General features: G+C 57.3%; 2 protein-coding genes across 2 annotated transcripts in view; one reads left to right on the forward strand and one right to left on the reverse strand.

Moving 5' to 3' along the window:
- Positions 1 to 110: 110 nt before the first annotated feature.
- On the forward strand, positions 111 to 20,335 carry NLRC3 (NLR family CARD domain containing 3; the record flags this gene model as incomplete). The annotated part of the gene is made up of 20 exons (XM_082006790.1): positions 111 to 200; positions 373 to 376; positions 1,075 to 1,203; positions 11,073 to 11,333; positions 12,404 to 14,147; positions 14,408 to 14,494; positions 15,115 to 15,198; positions 15,486 to 15,569; positions 16,066 to 16,149; positions 16,260 to 16,343; positions 16,476 to 16,559; positions 17,430 to 17,513; positions 17,945 to 18,028; positions 18,135 to 18,218; positions 18,499 to 18,582; positions 18,865 to 18,948; positions 19,048 to 19,131; positions 19,371 to 19,454; positions 19,663 to 19,746; positions 20,245 to 20,335. 20 exons carry the CDS (start codon positions 111 to 113, stop codon positions 20,333 to 20,335), a joined length of 3,498 nt encoding a protein of 1,165 aa, XP_081862916.1.
- Positions 20,336 to 22,772: 2,437 nt separating this feature from the next.
- Positions 22,773 to 25,403, reverse strand: part of CLUAP1 (clusterin associated protein 1) — a gene marked incomplete at its 5' end in the record, with an annotated part of 72,379 nt that continues 69,748 nt past the window's right edge. Inside the window, one exon of the mRNA XM_082006666.1 lies at positions 22,773 to 23,896. Coding sequence (XP_081862792.1) covers positions 23,744 to 23,896 — 153 coding nt within the window. The 3' untranslated portion in view covers positions 22,773 to 23,743. The remainder of the gene's footprint in view (positions 23,897 to 25,403) is intronic.

Here is a 25,403-nt window from a genome sequence, read left to right on the forward strand (position 1 = left end):
GAGCGAAGGATGTCAGTCAGCAGCACCGCGAGAATCCCAGCTGGGGAAGCTACGTACCACTGAGGCCCCAACAATCAGCGTGATAGAAAACCCACCCACTGTCCTACGACATGGTAATGAAGGAAAATGCCAGCTTTGCAGAAATGCGGCGCTCTCTTGAGGTTGCTCCACAGTCCCTACTGCTGCTGGAAGCTTACTTGGTAAAAATTAAAGTTGAAATACTATTTAGGATCCAAAACAGTGGAAATGTGAAATCAAAATTGTCCTTCCAGCACAGACTGGAGCAGTTTGCTGTATGGCTGCTGCTCACTCAGGTGCCCTTCTGAATGCTGGATGTGCTTGGTCAGCTTGTCACTGCTTATCTTCTCCTAGGAGAGTGAGTTTTAACCCTGTCTTCACGACAGCCCTCCACGCTGTCCTGCACATCTCTGAGTGGGAAGTCTCCCTGTGGCTGGGACTCGTCAGAGCCCAGCTCTCCTGGCTCTCTCGGCAGTCGTGGGGTTTCTTAGTCCTGCTGATTTCCTGCACAAAGAGCAGTGACAGAATCTGCACTTTGCCTCAGGTTTCCCTCTCCCTGCCAATAACTAAAGTTACCACACAAATTCTGTCGCTTCTGAATGGGTACAAATTCATCACCAAGCTCTTTGCCAGTTTGGGACAAAGTCTTTTTTATTACACTAGCGCAACACCCGTAGCATGAATGATTGGTCAGAGAGTCATTGTTCCTACATGTGTGAGAATATAAGTAAGTGAAGTGGATCACTCCTTCCAGGTGGAGTCGAGCTCTTGCAGTGAGTATTGTTATGATTACTGTAGCCTGCTGTTGTTAGTTATACCGTGCAGATACCATCAGCCCACATACTAATCGACCAGTTAAACAAGGACATGTCGTAGTCTTGCCCTTCTTAATTTGCTGAAATAAAGCACGCGTTGCCTCCTGATTAAACTGTCTGTAAAGTGATTCTGTATCCATGTAAATAAGATTAACTTCATAAAGATATTTAACATGTGCTGTGCCTCCCTGCCTTGTCTACTCTTCCAACCTTGTCTTGTCACCTCCTTTTCCTCCCCCAGGAACAGGGAACAAAGGTTTTCTCTCGGACGAGGAGAGGACAGGGCTGGATGACTTGAGCATCTCCCTGGTGGCTGTGGTTGACTTCAAGCACAGACTGCCGAAGCCCAGCAGTACCTTAGCGTATGGTGGTGTGTAAGGGAGTCTTAAATCCTAAGGTTGGACAGTCTTGCAAAAGTCTGTTTTACGCCCGGGGCCAGCGGTGGAAATTTAGCTGTAGGAGCCCAAAGGCCAGGCTGCAGCTGAGAGCTGTCTGACTTGAGGAATTAGGCTCAGCTTTCATGTTAAGCAGCGCAGGAAGCCACTGCGGTGCTAAGGCAGTGCTCCGTCGCTCCGGGCGTGCTGCTCTGCCCGCTGCCTCACCTGCGGGCCCTGAACCTGCTCCAGGGAGAAACCCCAGCGTTTGCTGTTGGCTTAGGAGCCGGCAGCGGTGCTGCAGAGGAGGCGCTGCCCCTGGGGGCCCAAGGGACAGGGCAGCGGGGCGCAGCGCGGCTCCCCTCCTCGGCCAGTTCTCGCTACCTGCTGCAGGAGCACGGGTGGAAGAGGAGGGAGGGAAGGGTCAGAAGGCGGCCTTAGTGTCTGCCACGCGCTGACAGAAGGTGCGGGCCTCGGGCTGGAGTTCCGTGGTCAGGTCCATGTTGCGGTCTGGCTTCAGGGCTTAGAAACAGAACATAGCGGCCATTTCCTTGACCCCAGGGGAGCCATGTTGCTCATTTTCCTCCGGTGAGATCTGCAAAAAGAATTGGGGGTGAAAAACAATGTTGTCGCAGGGCGGAGGCTGCTGGGGCCTTTCCCTTACACCAAGCCGAGGAGGGCTGCGTTAGAGCAGCCTGCCGTGTTATTTCCACTGGTGAGGAGGGACCTGCGAGTCATTTCGGTGCTGTTTGTGTAAAGGCAGTGGCAGCCCTGCCGTGCGAGGGCAAGGTGGAGGAAAGCCCTGGAGGAGCACGCTGGCGGGAGGTGGATCTGACCCAGGAGTTCCACCCTTCCGCTGGGCGTGAGTAAGGGGGGTGGTGGGGAAAATCACACCCTGCATGCTCGGGAGCTTGTTCTGGATGTGGCTGCGGATCCGGGAGAGCCCGAGCAACCCCAGCAGCCACCCGGCACCCCAGCTCTTGCCTTCCTTGCCTGAATCAAAGGGTGGACCACCACCGAGCTTCTGCACGGCCCTGGGAAGAAAAGAGCTGCTCATTTGTCCTTGGCAGAGCAGGCCCTGCAGACGGCATCAGAGATGCTTCGTTTCTGCCGAAACGTGCGCTTTTTTTTTTTTTTCCCCCTCAAAGCGGAGAGCCACTGCACCCCTCGTCGCAAGCCTGCGGGGCGCAGCACGAACAAAAAAATAGAAGAAGAAGAATAGAAGACCCGCTGCAAGGAGGGGCGCGCAGCAAGGACCTGGTCTGTGGGTGCCCAGCACCACCAGCACCTGCCCGGCCCCTGGCTCCGCTGGAGGCCTGTTATCCCTCAGAGCCAGGCGCGGACGCTCCGTGAGCACGAGCTGTCTCCATACCCATCCCGACAAGGCAGTTTCGGCGCCAAGGCGTGCTCCAGCCGCACGCGGGGGCAGCGGGACTAATCCCGGACACCAGCGCTGCCTTGTACCAAACCCGTACGCCGAGCTACGGCGGGGGCCCTCCGCCCCGGCGGCTCCTGGCCTTGCGGCTGGGGCAGGACAGCTCTCGTTTTGCCACCGCTCAGCCCCTCTACAGGACCCCCCCCACAACTACTCCAGAACAACAGGAGAGGCTGGGCGTGCTGCTCCCCTGCTGCTGCCAGGCTGGGGTGCCCACCCCGTGGGAGGCCAGCACATCCATCGGCCGACCCCCTCTGCTGTATCCTCAGCCCCTTAAAATCTGAGAGCCCCTGTATAACCCACGGGGAGGTCGTTAGGGGTTGTGCCCCTTCCGCCCCGAGGCTCGTAGACCCTCGGTGCTGCAGTAGCAGGAGGGTTCTGTGTCACCTCACGAGCTTCGCTGGGCCGGTTAGAGAGGGATGGCCCAAACTTGTCCCGCTGGGAACTCGATAGGTTGAACTTAGTAAATACATTGGGAAATTGGGGTGTGAATCAAGTAAACAGCCCAGAAAAATACATGGGGGATGTGTTATAAACAGTCACAAAGAAATAATTCGATGCGTTAATTAACACGAATGAGTGTGGAAGGAGGAGGTACAGCCCCGACGGAGGCTTCTGCACAGTCACGTTGATGTGAGGGAGCTTTAGCTACAGCTTATCGGGAAGGTGACAACTGACGGGACTTCCCTGATGCCATTTCCTCTTGAAACCAGCCTCCTGACAGGGTAGGAAATTACCAGCAGACCTAACGCTTGGGAGACGGAAGGTTTTAGCCCCTTACCAGGCACAGCCCTGGGACCAGCAGAGAGCAAGGCTTGTGCCCGGAGCCATCCCTGGGAGGTGCAGAGCCCAGAGCGGTGGCTGAAGATCCCAGCTCCTGCTTGCTCCCACCTCTCCTCCCCAAACGCAAGTTCACCGGGCATGTGAGCCCACCCCGTCCCCCATCAGCTCTCCACTGCGAGAGCTCCATCCGCCACCATCATCTCCACCATCATCTCCTCTCCACCATCAGCCGTCGACCACCTCCCGGCCGGACTCGGTGAAGGGAAAGCTGCGTAACTACAGATTTAAATACAGCTTCATTACAGCTACCTGCTAGCTCCATGAGATACGCTTCGCTCCTTCCCTGGGCACTGCTGCTCTGCCCCGGGATGCACGGAAAGTTGGGTTATTCGCCTTGGGTCTCGGTGCTGCCGCCACCCTGTCCCCCTGCCTTCAGGGGATCTCCCTACTCAGCACCTCAGAATCAGTAAGATTTGCCTAAATGCCAGCAAAACCTGCAATAGGATTTACAAACGAAGGCTTCTGTAGAACAAACATGCAAAATAACGACCAACCCCACTTGCCTGAGCCAAGCTGGGGAGGGAAGATCCTGCCGGCGGCGCTGGCTCCTCGGATGTGGATGCAGTGCTCCCTGGTGCCATGCGATCCACCTCCTTCCAGATAAGCTCACAATTCGAGAACACATTCAGCACTGGCAGAAAAATGGCTTTGGAGGAAAGGGAGTTTATTCCTGCCCCCCTCATTCTGCTCTTTCAAGATACGACTAGAATTTACTCGTGGAAATCTTGCCATGCATGGCCCGGCAAAGGGCAGAGCTGCCTCTTCCACGGGATCTCCCCAGCGTTCCCGGCTAGCGAGCCGGGTACGTAGCAAAAACCTCGGCTCTCCCAGGCCGGGGTGAGCTCATGGTTCTGCTTCGAGGGAATTCAATGTAATTTGGACGCTAATCAGCCTGGTTTCGTGGCTCTCCCGGGAGAAAGCAGCCGTGGCTGGGGAACCGGCCGTGCACCGAGCGTCCCACCAGGACAGACCCCGCGCCACTGCGGTCGGGGAGGGTCACATAGGCTTGGGGTGCTTCCCACGCACTGCTGTTTTTCAGCAGATAAGTCGCATCGATTTGCATAGGCAGCAGCGCTGCGCTGACAGGAAGGAAGATCGGGTGAGACCCACGGCGCAGGAAGGGGTGAGGAGCAAACTGAAAGAGAGAAAAAGCCACGGGGCTGGAAACGGCAGCGGCGGGCGGCTGGGGAAGCTGGACCCACCTTCCCCAGGTGCTGCCCGGAGCACCGCCCCGGCCGCTGGGTCCCATCACCCCCGCAGGTCCCCCGGGGGCAGGGGCTGCCAACTGCGGGGGCTTCCATCCTCTACCTTGAACTTGAGCATCCAGACGAGGAGGAAGCAAAGCTCTGGGGATAAAGGGTTGAGCAGGGGCACGGAGGGGCTGCATCCTCCTGCCGCGACGAGGATGCCCTCTCTGCTCCCCTGCTCCCACGCAGACCTGGGGAAGGTGGCAGGCGGCTGAGGTAAGGTTTCGGCGGGGCTTCGGAGGGGTATGGGGAGAAGGGGAGGCGTTGCTCGGTCCTCCCGCGTGGGGATGAGCTGCTGCAGGCCTCTCGCTGCGACAGCCACGTGAAATGGAGTGGCTAGGCCAACACGTGGCAGGGCCAGCAGCTGTTGGGCAGAGGTCCCTGGGAGGGCTAAGACGTGACCAACCGCCAGCAGCACCTGGCAGAGCCGCCCGGCACGGCACGGCCGCTGGCGCTGGCAGGAGCGGGTACAGTGGGGCACGGCGCTGAGCCCCGAGCGACGGAGACAAGCCTGCGACCTCGTGGGGGACCTGACACTGGTCACAAATTCTCTCCCCTTGCCTGCTACCGCCTGCCCAGGCATGAAGGCAGCCGCAGCCAGGCTGCCCTGCCCGCGCAAAGCCTCTCCGCCTCGTGCAGCGTCAGCTTTTGCCCCCACGTTGATGACATTTACTGAATTCATTCCACTTCAAAACCGTCCAAAGCAATCCCCAATACGTACTGCAAATAGAAAAGGATGAGATTAGCGATATACTCGCCCACGGCGCAGCACAAAATTGCACCAAAGAGCGAGGAAGGGTCCTGGGACTGTCCAAGACCCATGGACCTTCGAACCCAGAGCTGCACCCCCGCGTCCTCCGTTGGGAAACGGGCTCAGCACGCCTTCCCGGCGCTCAGCCGGAGGGAACGGCAACGCCAAGTTCTCCAAAGCTGCAGCCAATACCTTCTTCAGCCCTTTTCCCTGCAGGGGATGCCCCAGCGCTGGGATCCCCCCCCAGGGGCGCAGGTCAAGGTGATGGAGCTCAGCAGGGGCCATGTGGCTGTGGACCCAGACTGGTAGGGAGCCTGGGCACGCCGGGCTGTGCCAGTGCATCAGGCTTAATCTTGCTGTTATTTAAGCACTCTTAAGGTCATTAGGGACAGTACGCATCCTATAGGTATGGGACTGCTGGGGACAGGACCAGCTGGAGCACCGGCTGGGTGCCGTCATCCACTGAGACATCACCAGCGCCCGGTTACCCGAGGCCAGACGCACGCTGCTCAGAGCTGCCTGGGCAGAGCTCGGCACAAACAACGTCCACGTTGCACAGAAGTTTCTTTCTTCTCGAGAGTTCGTGGATGCTTTTCACGGTGCTTTACAACCCCAGAAACTGGGGCTGACCCCGAACGTAAAAACCCGGCGGGACGGGTACGCAGCCATCAGCATCCTGCATGCCGAGCTGGCGGATGGGGCTGGGCTGGTCGCTGGAGACCGGCCAGCAGCGGCTCCTTCCCAATTTTCACTTTGATGGCCTGAGATCCCGTAGGCGAGAAGAGCAGAAGCCGTTTGCGGGGAGAGGATCTGCTTTTCAAGCAGCTGGGTGCACGTCCGCGGTAAAGTGTCCTGGGGGCGTCCTGGGGGCACGATCACCTCAGCAAATGCATCATTCTTCATTTGCAGCTTGTGAGGTGTAGCAGTATCCTGCGAGAGACCTTCTCTCTGACATTATCTTCGTTTTTAGCTGTTTGGAATTACCCGGAGATTGATCTTTGCTTTTTCTTGGTGAGATTTGGTGTTAGGACTGCTGGCGTTCAGCGGGAGGGTCCTTCACAGCTCCTTGCCTCCACGACTCGCTATTTAACTCCCGCTGTGTCTGGGCCCTGTTATTCCGTTCGGGTTTTGGGAAAAAAACCACACCAAAGCCACAAATCGGTTGGGGGTTAGTTTTGGCATAGGGGGTCACTCTGTATTGGCGGTAAATTTTGCTAGCGTTCAATGCAGACCAGAATAAGCAAGACCGCATCTGAGAAAGTCAGATGTAAACTTAGATTAAGTGAATTACCTGCAAATCTGCAAGTTTCACAGTGGGGTATAATGCAGCAGCTACTTCATCGCTTTGTTTAATTAAGAAAAATTAATAATATGGGATCTTTTCGCTTCTGCCAAGAGGTGGCAGCCTGCATCCTGGCTTCAGGATCTGCTCAGCCGAGGGGGAACGGCTGGAGCCGTTGGCTTGGCAAACGTTCGTGCGCGCAGCTCGCCCGACGGCCGAGACGGGATCGGTTCAGGGTGGATGTGCGGCAGGAGAAATAAAAGCGGCTCCCCGGCTGTGCTGGTAAAGGAGCCCGAGATTCGCTGGAGGAAACCCGGCGCGCCAGGAAGCGGTGGGAAGGTCTCGCGGGGCTGGTTTCCCTCCATTCCCATGTCTGGGGGAGGGAGGGCAGCGGCGAGATGGGTGCTGCGCTGCTGGGGTTCGAGCTGCGCCGAGATGCGTCGCCCCGAACCGGAGGGCCTTTGAGGAGCCGGCTGCACAGGCAAACCCCGCCGTGATGGGACGGGGAGAAGGCAGTGGCCGGGCTGAGGGTTTCCGCGCGTTTTGGGCACGCAGCCGCGCTGGAGCGGGCTTTTCTCTGCTCCTTCAGGTGCCTGGTTAACGATGCACTTACTAGTTTGTACAAAAAGCTTTAAAAACGTACCTAAATACTGCACTGCAGGTCAGCCCCTTTTCAGACGTTTTGCCCAGCACTTTGGTGACCACCTAGACTGAGCACCCTTCAGCCCTGTCCCCAGCCCACCCGGGGGGGACACCCAGATCGGGTGCCCAAGGCTCCGCCAGCTGGAAAGCCCTGCCCGAGGTGCCAACCAGCATCCCCTGACGCTGCCGGTGAATCCGCCCGGGAGCCCCCACGGGGCGACGACCGCAGCTTTCCGAGTGCTGAGCGTTGCAGCCCGACGTCGTCCCGGTGCTGCTGGCCAGCTGCTGCTCCAAAGCACAGGGCGACGGATCTGTCTGGGGGGGATGGCTGCCGTATGAAAACCAAAGCCACCTCCTGGCATGAGGATCTGAGAGGTCAGAGGGTAGAGCACAGGGGTAGTAAATATCTGTTGTCTCCAGGCACCTTCGTGCTGTGGCCATCCCAGGACTGTCCCTTCATCTCGGATCCCCCGGCAAGAGCTGCTTTTGATCCACCTCGGACTTCCAGGAGCAAAAGTGCCTGAACATAATTAGAGCCAGAGATGAGCAGAAGCTGCTGCCTCTAGGTCCACGTTTTCTGGGGTTGATGCCCCCGGGGTGCAGGCAGCAAGGCAGGGCAGACACAAACCACCGCCGGCTTGCCGCTTCTCCGGGCGCGCATCCCTGCGTGGCTTCCAGCAGCGGGATCGCGTTTTGAAGGTAGTACCAGAGGACACCATCAAATAATCCCCAGCGTTAGAGCAGGCTCCCCCCCCATCAAAGGGCTTTTTCTTGCCAGCTGCGTTGCAGAGGAAGGGCTGCGGGGAACATCGCGGCACGCGGCAAAACCCCCTCGCATTTTGGCTGTGTCCTTGGTCACAGGGAAAAGATGAGAGACCTGGGGACTGCTGTGTGCAAAGACCGAATTGAACTTTCCGGGCCAGCTAGAGACAAGAAGACATCAAAGGGTGAAAATTTCACTGCGAGTTGCTCACCCAGCTCCTTTAATTGACAGTATCTTAATTGACCAAACCACCGCCTGGGGGGTGAAGAACAAGGCGAGCTGCTGCCGAAGCCCTGCTGCTGCCTGTACGGAGAAAAGGGCTTTGCTATGGGGCCACCATCACCCACCGGGGGAGTGTGGACCTTTGCCACCTCTGAAACCAAGGGGTCAGAGCTGGGCAGCCGAGGAAGAGCAGAAGGACTTGGCTTCCCCTCCTGGAGGGGTGTGTTCAGACCCAGCTACAGCAGCAATCCCCAGCCCTACGAGGGCTTGTCCGAGCCACGTGTGAAACCATCTGGGCAGGTTTGGGTTGGTGCTTTGTCACCCAGCGCTTCTTTGTCACTTACCCCACTCCGTAGGACGTGCTGTGAAGGGTTCTTGATGAGAGGTCCAGCCCGTGGGGTCTGTGAGGGACTCTGCTCTGGGAGGTGCTGTGCCTGCTCCTCCTGGTGCCGAGCCCTTGTGTCTTCTGGTGGGAGAAATAAACCTCAGCATGGATGAACAGAAGAGTCCGCAAAGGAGATGTTCCAAGCACCTTAACCTTGCACCACGGACCTAACCGCAGACCAGAAACTCTACCAAGTTTCCCTGGCCAAGCTACATTTGTGCTTTCTCCCAGGGTTTGGCTTTCTCCAGCCCAGGAAGAGGCTGGGTTTGACCAAAAAAAAAGTGAGCGTTACCTCTACCTGTTGGTGAGGCTGCGCTGAAGCCCCCGCGGCGCCCACATCCCACTCAGGAGTGGGTCTAGGCAAAGGCAGGGACCTCCTTGCAGCGCCTCTGACGGGCACGGGGATCGCGCGGATCTCTAGAGCATCCCGCAGGCCAGGCAGAGGTGAGGAAAGGATGCCGTGCCAGGACCACGGGCCAGGGCACTGGGACGCTGCGCTTGCGTCGCTGTCGTGGTCAGACAGCCGCCGGGGCTGAGAAGCTCTCCCGTGGGCACGGCCGGCTCCTGGAGACGAGGGGGGCTGGCGGAGAGGCCATAGCACAGAGCCATCTGCTCACGCAGGTGAAGCCGGGAGCACTCTCAGGTGCGGAAGCGTTTCCCTCTCCTCCTCCGCCCTCAGAACAAGTGGGCTCGGTGAGTGGATGCCCTTCTTAAAAATAAAACACTAAACCCTCAGCGTGGTTTGGCGGCAGCCGAGGCGGGGGGAGCAGGTAGACGCTCCTTCTCCGGGTGATGATTCACCAGCGCTGCTGAAAGTGGAGCATCTACAGGGCTCTGCAACAGGATGTGGTGCCGGCCGCGCTCGGCGAGCCCCGACGGAGGCTCTGGACGGCGACGAGGCGGGTTTGAAACTGAAAGGGGCCCTTCGTCACCCTGCCTGCTGCCCCACAGCTTCCTTCGCAACACAGAGAAGGAAAACGCACGAGCGGTTCGCAGCCCGGCTGTCCCTCCGGTGACAGCGGTGACGCTCGGGCGCTCGCTGGGCGGCCCGTGGATGGCACGGGGGCATCAGCGGGGCAATTAACGCAATCACTGTCTGCCCGAGAAAGGCTGCGGCATTAGCGGTGGTGGTAAAGGCATCAGGTTTGTGGTACACGAGGTCTGCACCTGCCAGGTCCACAGCGCCGGGGAGCCTGGTCTTAGCCAAAAGCTGATGGATGGACCCTTGGCTCAACCACAGTCAGCACCACGTTAGCTCAGGGTGGGCTCCCTCCTATGCTGCTCCTGATGCTTCTCCTCTTCTTCCACCAGGAACACGGATAAAGGCTGAGGGACCTCAACTGATGCTGTGAGCCAGCCGAGGGGACACGAGGAGGTCCATGGGACGGCCGTGCTGCTGCCAACACGGCACTCCTCACCCAGGCATCGCCCATGTCGCGGGAGGCCTCTGATGGAAGGTGAGTGGCGGCAGGGCAGCCGGAGATCCGTCATCTCGGTGGCGTTTTGGGTTCAAAAAACGTGTTGAGGTGGGGCACTAAGGTGTGAGGATTGACAGCAGTCCCTGGTCCAAGAGCTTGGGGACCGCTGTGCTGGCACAGGGGGAATGGCTGTTTCTGAAGACAAATGATCTTGCTCAGACTTTTATCTCTACATGGGCTTGCTTTCCAGGAGGAAATGTCGTTTCCTGATTGTGTTCTTTTGCCTTCTATGACTCCAATTTTGACAGCTGCTGCCTTGACCAAGCAGCTCCTAACAAAACAGCCTGCCATGACTTTGGGATGGCACCACAGCAGCCTTCCAGCACCTGAAGGGAGCCTACAAGAAAGCTGGAGAGGGACTTTTTACAAGGGCATGTAGTGATAGGAGAAGGAGCAATGGCTTTAAACGGAAAGATGGCAGATTTAGATTAGATATAAGGAAGAAATTCTATAACTAGGAGGGTGGTGAGACACTGGAACAGGTTGCCCAAAGAAGTTGTGGATGCCCCAGCCCTGGAAGTGTTCATGGCCAGGCTGGATGGGGCTTTGAGCAACCCGGTCTAGTGGAAGGTGCCCCTGCCCATGGCAGGGGGGTTGCAACTAGATGATCTTTAAGGTCCCTTCCAACCCAAACCATTCTACGATTCTATGATCATCTCAAGGAAGACTTTGGCAGGTTGCTCTGGAGGGCTCTGGTCTACCCCCTGCTACCTTCAGAATCAGACAGGGCGCTCCACTGCTGCCATTCCCCACCACCCCTGAGCAACGTGCCCAGGGCTTGCACAAGACCCAACTCTCCCGCTCTCCTCTCCTGCAGAGGCTTGGATCAATCGCTACAACAAGCAGCTGCTGAGGTCCATCTCGCCGCAGTTCCTGGAGGAGATCATCTGCTACCTGCGGAGGCTGGACCTCCTCACGGCGGAGGAGGCCGGCCGGGCACAGGAGGTGAGCTCCCTGCCCGAGCAGGTGAGGGCGGTGGTGGATGTCCTGGCTGGCAAGGGCAGCTACACCTCCCAGTCCCTGCAGACCTTCATCGAGACCACCAATGCCCAGCTCTACCTCCACATCATTGTCTATGGTAGGCAGCCCGCTTTGGACCCAACGTGGGGTGTCTGCACACATCCTGGCTGTGCGCGCTTGCTGGAGCACCCCAAGACGTGCACGGAGCCGGGCAGCTCCGACGGGAGTGTCCATGGAAGAGGTGGTGCCATCTCCAGGGTCTCCGCTGGAGAAGGATACAGCCGGGGGTGATAACGGCTGTGTGCCAGGTCTGAGGGACCTTCCTCCAGGCCCCTCGCAGATCTTGGCGCGCCTCTCTGGGCAGCTTGAGGAGTCTTTAATGTCCAGATCACACCAGCCACTCCCAGCATCTGGGCTGGGATCAGGGGGACAGCAAGAGGAGGACGACTGGGCATCCCTGACCCCATCTGTTGGTGGCTGCTCCAACTTCAGGCTCTCCTTGCAACCCTCTTGCCAGGAGAGGTTTCCCTGTTTTCCCTCCTGGTTGGAAGGCTCCAGCCTAGGTTGGTGTCTGCTCTGAATCTCTCGCAGCACCATCCCCCGCTTGTCCAGCCTTTGCTGAAGGGTTTAAATATGCTGTATTGGGGCCACGGTACCTGAGCCTGGCAAGCAGGACAGGTCCAGAGAGGGTCACCAGGTTCAACCAAGATTAGAGCTCATCAGTCAAATCCATGGCAGTGAGGCAGGGCTGGAGTCAATCCAAGCTGGGAAGTCAATCCAAACATCAGGATCAGGTCCAGCGAGGGCAACCAGGGTCACACATGGTCCAGTGGTCACCAGGCAAGTGCAGAGTGATGAGGTCCAAGGTGAAGGTCCAGATCGACAAGGTCCACAGCAGACACAGGCGCGATGGCGCTGTAGACAAATGCTCCTACAACATAGCTTAGGCAGGGGCTGAAGGCCCAGAGCTGAGCTTAAATGGGCTCCTGGACCGATGGGTGGGGCTGGTCAGGGCCAGTTAAGCCTATTAGTGCCCTCAGGACCCCAGCACATTCCTTCCTGCTCGGATGTAAGGGCTCTGTGCCATGTCCCCTCTGCATGGGCATGGCAGAAAAGTGAAGCAGCATCGCTCATTTGCATTTGTGGTTGCCATCCTCTTCCTCACCCGTTTCATTTCCCTCTCTGCAGAACCCATGGTGCAGAAGCACCTGGAGAGCCTCCAAAGCTATTATGGGAATGGCTTGGAAACAGGTCCCCTCCAGCGACTCAGGAACCTGTTGCTGGTGGAAGGCTTGACCGATATCCAGCAGAAGGAGCATGACATCCTGCAAATTGAAGCCACCAAAGGCCTACGAAATGCATCCAAGAGCATCCCCCTGGAGAAGCTCTTCCTGCCTCTCTCCAAGGTCAGCATCGCACCTCGGATCTCTGTCACCATCGGCGTGGCCGGGATTGGTAAAAGCACACTGGTGAAGCTGTTTGTCTACACCTGGGCAAAGGGCGAGATCAACAGGGACATCATCTTTGTGCTGCCCCTCACCTTCCGGGAGCTCAACACCTACGAGAAGCTCTCTGCCGAGAGGCTCATCTGCTCGGCATTCCCTCACATCACGGAGCCGAACTGCATCTCGGGGGGAGCCGCCAGGACCCTGCTGATCCTCGACGGCTTGGATGAGTTCAAGACTCCCTTGGATTTTTCCAACACGGTAGTATGCACTGATCCCAAAAAGGAGATCCAAGTGGACAACCTGATCACCAACATCATACGTGGCAACCTGCTGCAGGAGGCTTCTGTCTGGGTCACATCGCGGCCAACAGCAGCCAGCCAAATCCCTGGCGGGCTTGTTGACCGGATGACGGAAATACGAGGTTTTGGAGCTGCAGAGATGAAGGACTTCTTGGACCAGATGTTCATTGACAACAGAGACCTATCCAGCCAAGTCCTACATCACATCAGGGCTAACAGGTCGTTATACGTCATGTGCACCGTTCCCGGCTTTTGCTGGATTTCTGGCTCCTCAATTGGTTATTACCTAAAAAATAGCACCGATCAATCCCAAGAAACAACCACCGTCCCCAAGACCCTGTCAGAAATCTACTCCTATTATTTTAAAATGGCTCTGAGCAGCGACTGGCTGGAAAAGCCAAGAGAAACACTCAGGATCGAGCAGGCTGTGAACAGCAGCAAGAAGATAGTGGGCAGCCTGGGCAGACTGGCCTTCTACGGGCTGCTCAAAAAGAAATACGTGTTCTATGAGCAGGACATGAAAGCGTACAGCATTGACTTTTCCTTGCTGCAGAGCAGCTTGTGCAGTCGACTCCTACTCAAAGAAGAGATGCAGTCCTTCACAGCCTACTACTTCTCCCACTTAACCGTACAGGAGTTTCTAGCGGCTATTTATTATTACACGGCTGCAAAGCGGGCAATATTTGACCTCTTCACAGAGAGTGGGATGTCCTGGCCCAAGTTGGGTTTCCTCAACCACTTCAGGAGTGCTGTTCAGAGGTCACTGCAGGCAGAGGACAGGCAGCTGGACATCTTTGTGCGTTTTCTCTCCGGGCTCCTCTCCCCGCAGGTGAACAAGCTGCTCTCTGGGTGGCTGCTGGTGAAGGATGAGCACAACAGCTTCAGGAGCCAAGCGATCAGCTTCCTCCAGGGTTGCCTGAACACCAACTACATCATCTCCTCGCGCACAGTGAACACCATGCACTGCCTGTATGAAATTCAGCACATGGAAATTGCTAAGACTGTGGAAGAAGCAATGAAGAACGAGAGCTTGGCTGGGACACTCACCCCCGTGAACTGCTCTGCCCTAGCTTATCTCCTGCAGGTCTCCGACATCTGCATGGTGGAGACAAACCTCTCCAACTGCCTCACCTACAACATCTGTAAGAGCCTGCTCTCCCAGCTCCTCTTCTGCCACAACCTCAGGTGAGTCTTGGTGAAATTGCACTGGGAGAAGCAAGCAGGGATGCTGGACTGTGACTCAAAATCCCGGGTGTCGATGGGAGACATGGGCCCAACCAACATTGTCCATCATCAGAGAGCTGCCTTGAGGATAGCACTGGGTCAGCTCCGCTTCTGTGCTTGAGTTTTTCCACCTGTCATGGGCAGATGTCACGGGAGGGGAATCCTTTCTCCGCTTTGTTCTCCAAGCACTTGCTTTTGCTCTTTCCTTCTATCTTCTCCAGGCTGGACAATAACCAGTTTAAGGACAACGTGATGGAGCTGCTGGGCAGCGTGCTGAGCGTGAAGGACTGCCAGATCCAGAAGCTCAGGTAGGACCTGGCCCAGAGCAGACGGGCTGTTCCTGGGGATGCAGAGCGGAGCTGGGGGCACCTTGGAACCAGGGTGAGGGTCCTCCAGGAATGTCTCTCCCACTGGCTCCCCAGGGTGCTTAGTGACAAGGACAGCCCCACACGATCTCCCGCACCTGGGCATGGTGCCCTTGCGGTGGCTGGGCACGCTGCCTCGCCCAGCCTTCCCGGGACCGCTGCCTCCTCGCGGTCCTAAAAATTTCCTGTGCGGAAATCCATGGGTTATCGCAACAAATTGCTTCCCAAGGTCACGGCCGTTTGCTGGACACCCAAGGCTCCGCATGGAGCATCTGGCATATGGAGGGGATGGGCTCCTGACCCCCGCACAGGGAGAGGATTTTCCCCACCTCCCTCCCCTTCTTCGTGGCTGCGCGTAAAGCCCCCCACGCTGCGATCTGAGTTCCCTTTTCACAACATGAACGAATTTTAAGTCTAGAAATTCCCCTTCTACCCTGTTCCTTGCGATCCACCTTGCCTGGTGTCCACCCCCGGAGGGCATCCATCACTTCGCATGGTTGTACCACAAACAGGAGCCTCTTTCTCTCCCTTGAAAAACACCTGATTCTTCTTTTTCCGGGCAGCTTAGCAGAAAATCAGATCAGCAATAAGGGAGCCAAGGCACTGGCCAGGTCACTGATGGTGAACAGGAGCCTGACGGTGCTGGAGTAAGTGTTTCCCCTTCACCAGCTCCTGCCACGCACGCGCTCCCCACCGGGAACCATTCCCATGGCTGCAGCGGGGCTGGATCCCGCCCAGCCTGACCGAGCTGGGGAGGGTCTCCAGCCCCCAAAGCCACCACCGCTCAAGAGCCGAACGTAACTCTCGCGAGCTGCTGGCCTAATGCCCCACCTCAGCAGTGCCTGAGATCGTGCCCCGTGGAGGCATTTGGCTTAAACCCGGAACATGCCACTCTGGCTTTGCTAACCTTGGCTTTTTTGCCATCTCGCCCCAGCCTGCGGAGCAACTCCATCGGCCCCACTGGAGCAAAAGCACTGGCTGATGCGCTGAAAAAAAATCAAGTCCTGCTCTCCCTGAAGTAAGTCTCAACCTCTGCAGCACCTCTGGGAGCACATCCCCAGGACAAGCCCCCTCCAACCCGCTCTTGTCCCATCGAGGTTTTCCCCACCTTGAGGGCCAGCAGGTGGGGAGACCCCGGGCACAACCTGGTTTGGTTGTGCCGGGCAGCGAGCACGAGTGCAGCCGGCAGAGAGCCGGTGACTGCGGCAGCCCTGGGCTGTTGGGACCCTCCTGCCTCTGAGCTTCAGTGGGTCCAGGCTGAGGTTCAGGTCCGGGTCCAGGTCCAGGTCCATCCCTCATGCAGGGGCTCACGAGGTGCTGGAGCACAGGAGGGGGCATCTCCCATGGGAGAGGAGGGAGGGAGATCCCCGGGCAGGGATGCTTGGGGGCCAGACGCCCTTCTCGCAACAGGGACCGGGGCAAGCAAACGCCAGGGCAGGCAGTCATCGCCCTGCACGGCCCCTCGCCCCACCGCGGTGGCTGCCGCACACGGCTTCGCTCCTCTCTCCTTGCAGCCTGCAGCACAACGCCATCAAGGAGGATGGTGCCACCTTCCTGGCCGAAGCCCTGTTGACCAACCACAGGCTGACGACCCTGCAGTGAGTGACCGGGACCTGCTGTCCCCCACCCCCAGCCCCCCAGAAGACCGAGGTGCCGCTGACGGGGACGTGGCACCTGATATTCATGGGTGCCTTCCTCACCTTCGCAGCCTGCAGAAAAACGCCATCGGAGCCCACGGTGCCGGGAAAATAGCAGAGGCGCTGAAGCGGAACTGCAGCCTGAAGGAGCTGACGTAAGAGCAGCGTGAGGTGGAGGGATGGCAAGGCCAGCACCGCGTCCCCCGGGATCTGCGGGCAGGAGCGATGGGCAGCTGGTTGCAGCGCAGCTGCTGGTAACGCCTGCTCTTCCTCCTGTGTCTTCTTAGACTCTCCAGCAACTCGGTAGGAGACAACGGCTCGGTTGCCTTGGCCGAAGCTCTGAAGGTGAACCACAGTCTGCAAAGCCTTGAGTAAGTCCCCGCTCCATGCTTGGTCTCCTGCTTGCCCAACAGAGCCGAGTCCAGCCTCCTCGCTCCAGCAGCACCTCCCAACCTCTCCAGGCTCCCTCCCCTGCCCCCAGAGCCCCTCGTGCCACCGCAGATCCTCCCCACGTCCCCTGGAGTGACACGGGGCCATGCGTGCTCCGTGCAGGCTGAGGCACCACACAGCAGCCCCAGGCAACGCCAGCAGCAGCCGGGCTGGCCCTGCCTTCACCAAGGGAGCACCGAAGGAGTTAATCCTCAACCCTGATGATGACTTTTTTCCAGCTTTTGGAGGATATTTGAGAGACAGGCCTTCTGTCTCTCAAATATGATGGGAATAGGCTAGCGAAGCAGGTAACAGGCTGAGGCCTGGCAGAGTCAGGGTGGGATGGTGCAACCTTCATCCTCCTTGGGAATGGCAGCCAGATGGGACCATTCCTCCCGCCTGGCTGGAACAGAGGGCTGATGGCTCCTGGGGACAAGCTGCTGTGCCCTGGGTCTGTCACCGGCTTCCCATGGTGTGACAAGGACCCAAAGACTGCAGGAACCACATCCCCAGCTGAGCCGGCAGCCGTGGTGATAGCTGGCCGGGGACATGGCTGCCTCAAAGCTCTGGCAAACCCTGTCACCTCTGCTCGGTGGGGTTGGTGCTGTCATGGTGAGCAGGAGATGCTGATCCTGGCCTGGCTGCTCCCAAAGTTGGTCCTTTAGCCTCGGCTCCCCCGTCTCCCGTGGCTGGGAGACGCCTGTTTCTCAGTGAAACGGGCAAACGGGCACTTTTCACCCCAAACGCGGCTCCACAGCCTACCTGCCATGCCAAGGCTGGCCCATCCTCACGCTTTCCCCTGTTTCTCTCAGTCTCCAGAGCAACTCCATCAGCAGCACTGGGGTCACCGCGCTGACAGCAGCTCTCTGCTCCAACAAGGGGCTCATCAACCTCAAGTAAGTGACAGTCCCTCCGGCCACCCTGGCCAAAAGTTGGTGCCAGGACACGGGACGCGAGAACTTCTTCCTTGTTCCTGGTTGTTTCTACAAGCGCTCTGGGATGCGGAAAGCAGCCTCTGTCCCTCCTCTGGCTGCGAGCACCTTCTCTCCATCGTTAGCTTTCTCCCTTCAGGACAGTATCGGTTCAGCCACGTCTGGCAATGAAACGAGGGCAGCAGGGATGGGAGGCTGGGAAAGAGCCCCGATGGCATCGGTGCTCACAGCTGTAGGATGCACAGGGAATGGAGATGCAGATGCTGACGGGGATGCGAGTCATGACAGACTGCCCTGTTGCGATAGGTGGTCTCAGCCCCCAAGTGAGGGATCTGTGAGGGAGCAGCCAGTGCCCTGCCTTGGCTGCTCCTCCCCAGCCCCGTGTCTTTCCCCAGCCTGAGGGAGAACTCCATCAGCAAGGAGGGAGGCCCCGCCATCGCCCGTGCCCTGCGGACCAACAGCACCCTCAGGAAGCTGGAGTAAGTCCCGTGGGCCCCAGGAGGGCACCCACGCTGCTGCGCGGTGTCGCTGGAGTTGTCCCAAACTCTGTGTGTACGACTTACGTCCTCTGCTCCTTCCCTCTAGCTTAGCGGCCAACCTGCTGTACGACGAGGGCGGCAAGGCCATCGCTTTGGCCATGAAAGAGAACCGGGTGCTCATGTCCCTCCAGTGAGTTTCCCCTTGGACCTGGATGGTGGTTTTGAAGCCCCTTGTGTGGATGTGGGGCGGGGACACTGCCCCGGGGCCTCTGCCCATCCAGGCTCTGAGAACCGGTCACCCTTCCACCAGACATGTGCTGTGCCATCCCAGATGGACCCACGGGCGTCTTGCACATGGGTCACCTGCCAGGCTCCACCACACTGGATGGGAGCGGATGGGCGCTGAGCCCGGAGGGATCAGGACACCCTGGCAGCCCCGGGCTTCACCTCCATTTCTCTCCCGTTTGCAGCTTGCAGTGGAACTTCATCCAAGCAAAAGCTGCTGCTGCCCTAGCACAAGCACTACGGTCCAACGGCAGCCTGGCCAGCCTCGAGTAAGTGGGGGACATGGGTGGGCAGGTCCCAGGCAGCATCTTCCTACTGGGACCTGCCCCAGGACTCTGCCCTCACGCTGCTCCAGGGGAGGTGGCTTTGCCTGCTGCCTCCTGCCCGTCCTGCATCCCCTTCACACGTCCCTGCCTGGGGATCCCGTAAGCACATGGTGGCCCAGGGATGCCCTAAAGCCATTTGGGAAAGCCCGGCACACTGTGCCCTCTGCCCGTCTCCCTGCTGCCAGGTGCCTGGGCTGTGGCAGAGGCAGCACTTGCATCTCTCAGCTTGCAGGAGAACTCCATCGGAGATGAGGGAACGGCCGCCCTCTCCGCCGCACTGAAGGTCAACACAACCCTAGCAGACCTCCAGTGAGTATCCAGGCTGCAGGGGGACCCTGGCACCACAGCTTGTCTAATCAGCACACCATGGCCACCTCACGACATGCAAGGGTCTTTGCTCTCTCGCAGCCTGCAGGTAGCTTCAGTTGGTGCAGTTGGTGCCCAAGCCCTGGCAGAAGCCTTGATGGTCAACAAGAGCCTGCAGATCCTGGAGTAAGTGCTCGGTGGGGCCACCAAATCCCCCTGGCTGTGACGCTGCTCCCTGGAGGTGTCCTAGACCCTGGTCCTTAGCTCAGCACTGCTTCCACCCTTGTATCGTGTCCCACCAGACTTGGCTTGCCTGTCCTTTGACTTGCTGGCATGGGGTCACCTGTCCCACCTCCTCCTCTCACCCATGGAGAGCGTGGGGCTGTCCTGGGCTGTCCTTCCTCACTGCCTGCCTTCCTCTGCAGCTTGCGGGGAAACTCCATCGGCGTGGCAGGGGCCAAGGCGATGGCCAACGCACTGAAGGTGAACCGCAGCCTCCGCCGGCTCAAGTAAGTACCCTGCTCCCCGGGATGAGAGCCAGAAAGAGCAATTCCAGACCTTCCTGGAGGAAGCAGCAAGGGGGAGGGCCAGGCCAGCAACTCTCAGCAGGGAAAACTCCTGAGCTAGTGGCTCTTCCCAATGCCCACACCCATGGCATGAATTCTCTCCTCGTGGCCACCTCTCCCTGGCTGGTTCTTTCTGACCCACCTCCCGCAGCCTGCAGGAAAACTCCCTGGGCATGGACGGAGCCATCTGCATCGCCACTGCGCTGAAGGGCAACCACGGCCTCACCTACGTGAAGTAAGTGGCTGCTGAGCTGGACAGTAAGGCAGGGACAGGGGAGACCACAGGAGCCATCAAGGGACCTTCTCCACCAGGGGCACTGCCCCCTCCCAGCTGCCCTAGAGAGAGCTCCCCAATGGGGCAGGGGCAAGAGTGCCCTGTGCTCCTCCCAGCATGACAGCCACCATCCCCACACAGCTCCAGACCCCACAGCTCCTCTCTGGGGATGCCTCTGAGGTGAAGAACCCCCCCAAAAGCCAAATACTCTCCAAAGTATCACAAGGATGGGCTGGCTCAGCCCCTCCAGCTCCCCAGGGGCTTTCTCTAGCTTCCCACCTGGCTGCCTCTGGGCTCTCAAACCCAGAGTCCCCGTGACTGGGGACCCAGCAAGAGCTCCTGGGTGGTGTGGGAGGGTGCAGGTGATGCTGGACACTGGTGCAAAGCTGGGGAGCATGTCTCATACCCACCAAGGATCCTGCTCTGCCTCTTAACCAAGCCTGATCCCTTTGCTCCCAGCCTGCAGGGGAACTGCATCGGCCAGTCGGGAGCCAAGATGATCTCAGATGCTATCCGGACAAACTCATCCAACTGCGTCGTGGACATCTGAGGGTGCCTGGTCACAGCGAGGAGGTGGCCCAGTGGGTCCCTTTGGCCAGCATGCCTCTGCAGGGAGCTGCTCAGCCCTTCGCCCGCCCACCTCAGGGAGGAGAGCTGGGGCAAAGCGAGCTCCTGAGCTCCCCGGCACAGCACAGGAGGACCTGGGGCCTCTGGATCAGCAGTGCAGGAGGGTCAAGACTCATCAGTGCTGAAAGCTGGGGGATGTGTGCCCATGTTCCTGTTCATCTGTGCCCTGGGGGAGCTTTGAGGAATGAGTGAAATGCAAAAAGGAGGGAGGAGGGGGCAGATCCCACACACCAGCGCTTCTTGTTTTCGTGGGTGACAGCTGCCACTTCCGGCGGCAGCAACCTGCTCCTGTGATCTCCATGGGGTTACAGCGCTGTGCTGAGAGCCAGCCCGAGACCGGGCACATCCCGACTGCCCCGGAGCTCTGCGCTTGTCCCAGCCTGAGTCACTGTGGGCAAACGTTGCAGCACCCCAGGCGGGGGTCCAGCACTCTCCTCCCAGCACCAGCTCTTCTCCCTCTAGTTCCGACAGGCCACCTCCAGCACACATGTCTGCACCGGGACTGCCTTATCATGAAGTTCTGCTTCTCAAGTGCAGGCTGGACTTCTTGGGTCTCCTGCTGTTGTCATCGGTGACAAGCTGTCTGACCTTGGGATGTGTCTTCCCAACATCCCAGCTGCAGGCAGGGTGCTACCCTAGCAGGTCACCTTTTGGGCAGGCGGCTGCTGAAAGCAGAGGTGCCAGGTGATGCCCTCGTGCGTGCGACAGAGACCCAGTGACTCTCCAGAAGGTGCCAGGTTTGCAGGTGGACCAGTAGCCAAACTATGCAACCCCACCCCCCTCCAGCCACTGTCCCCTCTCCTCACTCCACCCCAGCCAGAGCCCACCCTGAGACATGCTGCTGCTGCAGTCAGGGCAGCGAGCGACTGCTTCAGGGACCTCTGTGGGCTGATCCTGGAGAAACGCGGGGCTGAGCTGTGCGATAGGTACCTACTTGGAAATAAATTGGTTCGTAGCTGAGAAGATGCCTTGTACTGCCTTCCTCTCTTGGCTGTGGATCATTAGATGCAGCATTCGGGGTGTGCCATGCTCCGCTGCCCCGGATACAGACCCCACACCCTGCACCGGCGGGACAAGAAGTCTCATGGCTTTTCCATGAGGGGTCAGGGGCTGGCGCTGGAGTAAGTCCCGTGGGCCCCAGGAGGGCACCCACGCTGCTGCGCGGTGTCGCTGGAGTTGTCCCAAACTCTGTGTGTACGACTTACGTCCTCTGCAACAGGATACAGTGACGCTGAGTGATTTAAATCCTACCTCTTTCACTGTTCTTTCAGGGCAGATTGAGGCTCGGGTCCATGTCTGTCCAAAGCCTGTGCCTAACCCTGAGCTGAAACGTTACCTGAAACACCAACGGAGAGAGCGATCAACAACACCGAGCCAGCTCCTGTGCCCTGGAGCTCCAGGGAACCAAGGGTTAACAACAATTTGAAATACATTTAATCGATCTGTACGCAGACACGCATACCTGGCTATACAAACACACTGCCGAGCTGAAAGCCTCCAGTGCTCGGTGGGTGCGTTTCCACCAGCACAGCGCTGCTGGTGGTGCCCGATAGAAGAAGGTTGCAACGCAAAGCACGGCTACCCTAAAACCTGGCCGCTCGCGCTGAAAGGCTAGGCAGCAGTGCTGCCTGAAGCGGCTCTGGTTCTGGGCACGCAAGGTATTAAGTCAGTTTTCCATTTCAGCCTACAATACAGGAAATAACACAGAAAACTGGAACTCCGAAACTGCAGCCCAGACTTGGAGAATGGGCCCAATCTCATGGGAAATCTCTCTCATGGGTCAGATATATCTCAGCACACAGGTAGGACCAGAACAGATTCCCTGCGTAACATGGAAAAATGTTTTCAGAACAGGTCCTAAAATCAGGACGTTCTCATCCCCTGGGAGAAGGATGTGGCGAGCACGTGCACTTTCTCTCTGTTGCAGGACCACCTGAATGGTTTTGCAGCTGCCGTCTAGCACGACGAACGCTGTTTTCTGTGTCTGCTTCCTTTGAAGTGAGGTGCAAGCTGCCAATTAACTTTATAGTGTGCAAAGAAGAGTCCTAACCCTCAGCCAGTTCAGCTCAAGCCTGTTCGATTGTGTGCATTTCAGCACATCACTGCACCCACATATGTCCCGTTACCACACAAAAACTGCGCTGTATTTACCTGCAAAATTTTGTCCCACCTTGACATGGCATTTCAAGCTCTGAACTCTGCCGATGGGGAACTGCCTTGGGTTCCATCCTCGGGGCCAGAGACACGGAGAGATGAAAAAGCTCTTGTTTTTTCAAGCAACTCGCGTGTATCCCTTCCTTCAGCACAATAACAGAGGGATTGGACCCGGCTCTAGACTTCAGATAGGGGGGAAAGCAAAGTGCTTTGCTGATGTAAAAAAAGGGAAGGGCTGGAAAACAGCCTGGGCTCTCATCTGCCCTGATGAACACACCCCAAAATGAACTCTTCTAATCAAGCACTGAGTTCTGCTCCCGTGAAGACAAACTGTGACACTAAAGCAGAGCTAAAAGCAAAGAGGCAACACACCAGATAAACCCCAGCTTCTGCATTCACCTGAATACACTTTCACTGGCGGCATCAGTGTATCTTGCTGAACAAAAGCCCAACTTTTGGCCCATTTGAGTGCCTTAATCTCAGCCCACCCCAGAAGTACCAGTATAATGCAAGGGCTAATTTCATACGGAATTAGTTACAGTGCTGTCTCACACGGCTGCTCTCAGAACACTCAAGCACAGCCCACTGAAGTTTGAGAACAATTCCCACTGACACAGCTGAAATACTAAGCTATGCTGCACTGAAGGTGGTACTTGAGGATCCCTTCACTGGTTTCCTGCTCTTTTAGTGCCAACTGGTGCTGCTCTTTGTGGATGCAAGCCCTTGATAAGTAAAGAATCTGGTTAGGATAAACAGATTTAAGCCAGATTTAAAAATCAATTTAAGCATGTTCCCAGAGCAGCTTTTCATCCAGTTTTACTAAGCCAAAAAAAAAAAAAAAATCTGTTTGGACATAATAAAATGCAGGGAAATCAAGCACACAATGCTCACTGGAGTGCCGCTTTTGGCACTGCAGTGCATGAGGGCCAGTTCTAACACAATTACGGAAATAACCGCACCCCGCATTACTGTGATTCTCATTACGGATAAACTGCTCATGCTTTGAGAGTCACAAGACTGGCAATCCAAGTTTAATTTTCAAGTTTAATGAACATTATTTACCGACTCTTGAATTCATGATGACAAGCGCTTTTCAAATGGCAGGATTTTATCTCCTGGCCTGCATGCTCTCCAAAGTTTGCATTTCCAGATGCCTCCTGGTTCTGCTACTAACGGGTCAGAAGTCATTATCACTTTCCTCTAGTGGCTCTGGCTTCCTTGCTCGGTGACTGGATTTGCTCGGGGAGATTTCCATGCTGTCATCTTCCATATCATCCTCCTCCTCATCTTCATCTTCATCCAGGTCAATCTCACTATCCCCCGAATCCTCCTGCAGGAAAGCAAACAGCATTCCTGACCAGCTGAACTGACCAGCTCAGTTCTCAGATGGCAAGGCATCTTTGCCAGCTGAAAAGTGAAGGGTGGCACTGCTGGCTGACCTTAAGTCGCTTCCTCCCCTGCTCTCAGTGCAACCACCCACCCGGGGGCTCTGGGGAGGGCTGTTTGTCTGGACTGGTTCGGATCCAGATTTGGACTTGCTCTGGGAGCAGCAGCAGATTCTGCACGAGGTTTTGTTCCAGCTCAGGCTGCTGTGCTGCTGGCCTTCCAAAATAACAAAATGCCAGAGCTGCTCCATGCAATTTATTGCAAACCTCCTTCTCCATCGGGCTGACAAAAATGAACTCCCTGACTTGTGCTGAATCTGTGGTACTAAAAACCTTGCAGGGTGTTTAACTTTAAAGTGATACCTATTGCAAGACCCCCCCAAAAAAAACCAACAACGAACTGCAGGAGAGAAACCCACCTGTGCCTCGGTGATGACCTTGCCCGTGCCTGGCCGTGCTGGGGCAGATCTCCCCTTGGAGAACCAGAGTGGAAAGAACAGGAGAGGCAGAGCAGGAAGGGGAAAAAAAAAAAAAAAAAAGTACAAGAACATAAAAGAAAACAGAACGTAACGAGAATGGGAGCAGGTGACAAGGCAGCAAAGGCAGGTACAGCTCAGGCATCATGTGCCCCACCAGCGAGTGACAGAGGCCAGGCACGCAGCTGCTGGCACTTGGGCAGGCTGAAGCCTGCTCTCTTCTCACCTCTATAACCTGATTAATTCTTTGAGGGGTTCAAACCAGCCTCACTAGTTTCCTTCCCCGATCTCAGACCCATAGGTGCCTGCAAGGGCCTTGCTTAGAGCAAGCCTCCCAGCCCTGGTGCCTGCTGAGATGCCGTATTAAGAGGGCAGAGCCACGAGATGACTGAAGTGGCTGCAGCTGTGGGCAGTAAGAGGCCGAAGGCCTTGGTTTTCCACACCTAGATATGCTGGGGCTGTGCCAACAGGGAGGCACAGGAGAAAGCTGTGAACAGCAAAGGCCAAAGGGAAGAGAAATTGCAGAGGATGACTATCCAAATCTGGCAAGAACATGGTAAAGGACAATCCGGCAGCACCATGACTACGGTCACGCCTTCACCTATAGCACTGCCACTCCTGCCCCTACCCAGAAACGGGTCTGAATGCCAAGGGCATAAATCATTCCCCAGATGGCAACAGCCAGCCTTAACCACATCCAGTCTGGCAGAAGCAAACAGCAGAGCATGGTCTGCAAGTTCCTTTCCAGAGAAAAGGTGAGGATGGGCATCTCGTCCCTCTCCAGCAAGAGCTCCCTTATGCTATATATATCCTATATTACTATACTGCCTCCAGGTCTCTGCAATGAACACTTAATAACAGTGGTATTTTCTCTCTTCTGGCCCTGCTTGCTGGAGAAATAGTCTGCCCAGAGCTTTGCATGGCTAACCTAGCAGTGTCAGACAGCCATGGCAAATGGCTTTTGCCTGTGGGGGCA

This window comes from Phaethon aethereus, assembly GCF_964289735.1.
Source record: "Phaethon aethereus genome assembly, chromosome: 15".
Classification (NCBI taxonomy): Eukaryota; Metazoa; Chordata; class Aves; order Phaethontiformes; family Phaethontidae; genus Phaethon; species Phaethon aethereus.